General features: G+C 43.7%; 1 protein-coding gene across 2 annotated transcripts in view; it reads right to left on the bottom strand.

Annotated features, from left to right (window-relative positions):
- LOC118335274 (tetratricopeptide repeat protein 39C-like) overlaps positions 1–3,819 on the bottom strand; it is an 8,485-nt gene that overhangs the window by 3,849 nt on the left and 817 nt on the right. The window contains exons 3-12 of one of the 2 annotated variants that reach the window (XM_035671521.1): positions 2,898–2,946; positions 2,605–2,733; positions 2,317–2,431; positions 1,754–2,150; positions 1,177–1,345; positions 979–1,072; positions 790–897; positions 576–685; positions 365–488; positions 153–250 (exon numbers count right to left, since the gene is read on the bottom strand). In XM_035671521.1, coding sequence (XP_035527414.1) covers positions 153–250; positions 365–488; positions 576–685; positions 790–897; positions 979–1,072; positions 1,177–1,345; positions 1,754–2,150; positions 2,317–2,431; positions 2,605–2,733; positions 2,898–2,946 — 1,393 coding nt within the window. Of the gene's footprint in view, positions 1–152; positions 251–364; positions 489–575; positions 686–789; positions 898–978; positions 1,073–1,176; positions 1,346–1,745; positions 2,151–2,316; positions 2,432–2,604; positions 2,734–2,897; positions 2,947–3,819 lie in introns of those variants that run through there. The other variant, XM_035671522.1, reaches the window with a different exon arrangement.

Raw genomic sequence — 3,819 nt, forward strand, 5'->3', positions numbered from 1 at the left:
GTAACGGTAACGGCGTTGCAACGACGTAATTAATTAGATTACTTCATTACTGAAGAAATAACGCCATTATACTCAAAACGCCGTTACTCCCAACACTGTATCTTTCATAATATATTTCCAAGCCCTATGCATTTAATTAGACATGGGAGTACCTGAATGGCATCTTTGGTATTATGAAGACATTTGTTAATGGCACCAAGAAGCAGATTTTTCAGGCCTGCACTTGAGGCATCATCAATCCCCTGCAGAACTAAAAAAAAGAAAAGAAAGAAGAAAAAAAAGAAAGTTTAGCTACACCCAAAGTCAACAAAACAACATAACAAGTGTGGGTTGGTGATTTAAACAACAACTTAAAATCGAGTACCTTGTGTCATTGTCTGCAGCTTGGTGGTGGAGCAGTTTAGCAGAGCTTTCCACAGGTAAAGAATCTCGATCACAGACAGGATACAGAGTTCTTTGGACAGACTGGTGCTCCTTAGCTTCTCAGCCTGAAAAAAAATTGGACATTCATACTGATTGATTTTTACTGTATTTTGCACCAAAAATGTTCAATAGAAAGTCATCTGGATACATACCCTCTTCATGGAGAACAACTCGATCTGATTATTCTTGCGTTTGAAAAGTCTTTGAACATCCTTGAACACAGAGACCGCTCCCTCCAGGTCACCTGTGGCTCCTTGGCACACTAACACAACACAACAACGTTTAATATGGATGAGCAACCAATACCAAACCTCCAAGAAATGCATGAAATGCCTTTAAAGCCTTATTCATTTGTACTGTAACCACCTCCGGTTAAATAGGCGTAGTAGCACTGGGACCAGCGAGACTCTGTCTTCAGTCTCTCAAAGGCTTTGTAGGCTTCTGTGTAGTTCAGTTCGATCATGCTGCACCAACCTAAAACATTCAACAATCAGAAATTATGATGCAGACTAGCGTTGAACAAGGTGGTTTGAAATCTGAGAGGGGAAATAGTACCTATTTCATATAAACACACGTGCTGTATCTCCCTCTGGTCAGAGGCCAGATCTAAGGCATCACGGAAGGACGTCAAGGCACTACTGATCTGGCACTAGAAAGGGGAACTTTGTGGTGTGAGTTACAGGCTGAGACAATATTGAGCTTTCGCAAGTCAGGCCACATGGACAATCAGGTCTATTCTTAACATGTATTCACCTCAAGGCGTTGAACTCTGCCTTTAAAAAACATGAAGAGGGAGGAGTTTGGATAAATAGCCTCCCTTTGTTGAAGAATGGATTTGGCTTCCATCAGGCCTGCCTGTGTGTCTGTGCCATCCAGAGCGAAGAAGGGCTGCACTACCGTGTGGTACCACAAGAGGGCCAAGCTGTAAAGGAAGCACAGAGACCAGTGAGAGGGAGTGTACTGGACAGAAATACAACAACTTCTATAAAGATGATCCCACCTGGTACAAAATTAGAACATTTGTAATTACTTTTAACTAATTTTCATGTTCTGTATTAAAATGATTTTGTATATTCAGTCAATTTAACATGGCCTGAAAAACCAGAATACAATAAGTTAGTGATGAATATCTTGGTAATTTTGGATCAGTAGATCCAGTAGTACTGTGTATCACAAAAATCACACCTTCTTTCCTCAGGAAATGATGCTCCTCTTACTGTGAGGGAGATAGCCTACACTTAGACATTGTTTACAGTTGAATTATTTAGATCATGTTCCAGTTACAGCCAGAATACAGATGATACACAAACGTACTCACTCACATACTCACGTAGCTAAGGGGGCCTTCATGTCCTTACTTTCACTGGCGTATGTGAGCGCTGACAGGCCTTGAAGGCGGTCGCCAGGGAAACCCAGCAAGTTGACGATCTTCAGCAGGTGCGGTGGCACCATCGAGATACAGAGGTGGAAGAGCCCGTAACCGAAGCTGACGGAACCTTTTAGCCGATCCAGAGCCTCCGGGCTGACGCCGTCCAGTCTCTGTGACAGGCTCGGCCCAGGCGAAGAGGAGCGGCTGCGGTCTGAGGAGGAGGACAGAGACGGAGGCGGCGTCGCTTGCTGTTCAGACGCTCTTCGTCTGCTGCCCTCCTGCAGGTGTGAGATGTCGCTGTAACACTTGTTGTACATCTTCCAGGCTTTACGGAGGATCCAGCCTCCTTTGATGTATGCTGTCAGGAGATTGAAGTTGAGGTCAGTGAAACATGCGATCCTTTGCAGCGGTAGCGAGTAATATTAAAACTAAGATTACAGAACTCCAAAGTTCATTATTTTCATTTCACACCGATAAATGTGCAGTCTTCATAGTTAACCAACAAACACTAAAAGTTCCCTTACATGACAGCTCTTGTTTGATGAAAGACAGCACTGCAAGGTAAACCTGGCAGTCTGCAATGATGATCTGCCTCTGGAGTCGGTCCACTGCAGCCACCCCCGACCTCTGAGAGTCCACCTGCCCACACAAACACCTCACACTTAGAGACCGAGGGGACAAACGGACATCTCGACAAGCTAACGAACCTGGACATTCGTTCCAACATACAACGGTCCTTTTCAGACCGTCCGCATTTGTCATACATCATTCGATTACGTTCAATTCAATGATGTGTTGAATGAGTTACTCACACTCCTCTTGATCTTGTTTTTAATGGTTTCAATGACACCAGTGTTTTCACTCTCACACAGTCTCTCTGTAGCTTTGAGGTCCTCAAAGGCCATCTGCATTTTCTCCTCTTCAAACGTCATCATGGCATTCTAGAGAGAGAGCCAGATAAAGAACTCACACCTCTGTTTGTGTGCCAGAGGCAAAAATAAGAAGTCATCTGGCTTTGTGACAGGCAGGGAAATTCCTTGAACCTCATTACGAAACAGACGATTTACAATAATGTTGGGGCCACAAAACAAACTTAATAACTCACCAGAAAACTCACAAAACTAGCCCCGAAACTCATCAAAGGACTGCAGTTCCTGAAACAGAAGATAAAGAAAGGGTGATGGCATTGAGCGACGCGCGGTGTGAACAGGCGACATATCTATCGGACATAAAGCAGTTCATGGGTGGCGCGACAAATATGTGTTACGCCTGTTTCCCTGTGAAGGCACAAAATGACAGCCAGACAAAGTGACTCGACAGGAATGTGGTCGTTTCAGTTGGTACATAGATCCCCTTATAACCTTGGTGGCGGTGATTTATCTGAACCCAAGTCACAAGCTTGTTCTCCATTGCTGAGTTTGTGTCTTTCACTTCCCATCACTTTTTCTTTTCTTTTTTTTTTTTGCTGATGCAATCAAAGCAGGATGGCACCTAGTGCTAAATGCAATTAGTGGATGAGGTGACATTTAAGCCTTCACCAGGGGTCAGGACACATAGGGGGTTGCCCTTCTGTGGCATCAAGTGCAAGCAAAGCCTTCCTAGAGATAATCAGCCCATATTATAACAGCGCAGCTTCCTTATCGTGAGCTCGACCAGACCAGCGAGTGTTTTCCACCCAGTTTATTTGAACAGGCTTTAAAAAGGTAAAAGATTCACACACAAAAAGGGGAAAATTAGAATTAAGTTTGAAGAACTGTCTCGGATTCAACGGGTCCTGACTCCACAGGATGGGAACGACTAGGTCAGAGGATCATTTGCAAGTTTAATCTTTACATCCAATAAATGTACTCGATTTTCCAAAACATGGGTGCAACCATCCAATAATGACGTGTGGTTGTAATGTGAGGAAACTATCAGGATCAAGGTGACAAATTCAACACAAACCTGTTCAAAGTGAACTGAAAGCAACTTACTAACACTGACAGAAATGCTGCCCTGTTTTCAATTACCACACACACATACACACA

Source organism: Morone saxatilis, unplaced genomic scaffold (assembly GCF_004916995.1).
Source record: "Morone saxatilis isolate NCDOM2014 unplaced genomic scaffold, NCSU_SB_2.0 Contig23, whole genome shotgun sequence".
In the NCBI taxonomy this organism is placed as follows: Eukaryota; Metazoa; Chordata; class Actinopteri; family Moronidae; genus Morone; species Morone saxatilis.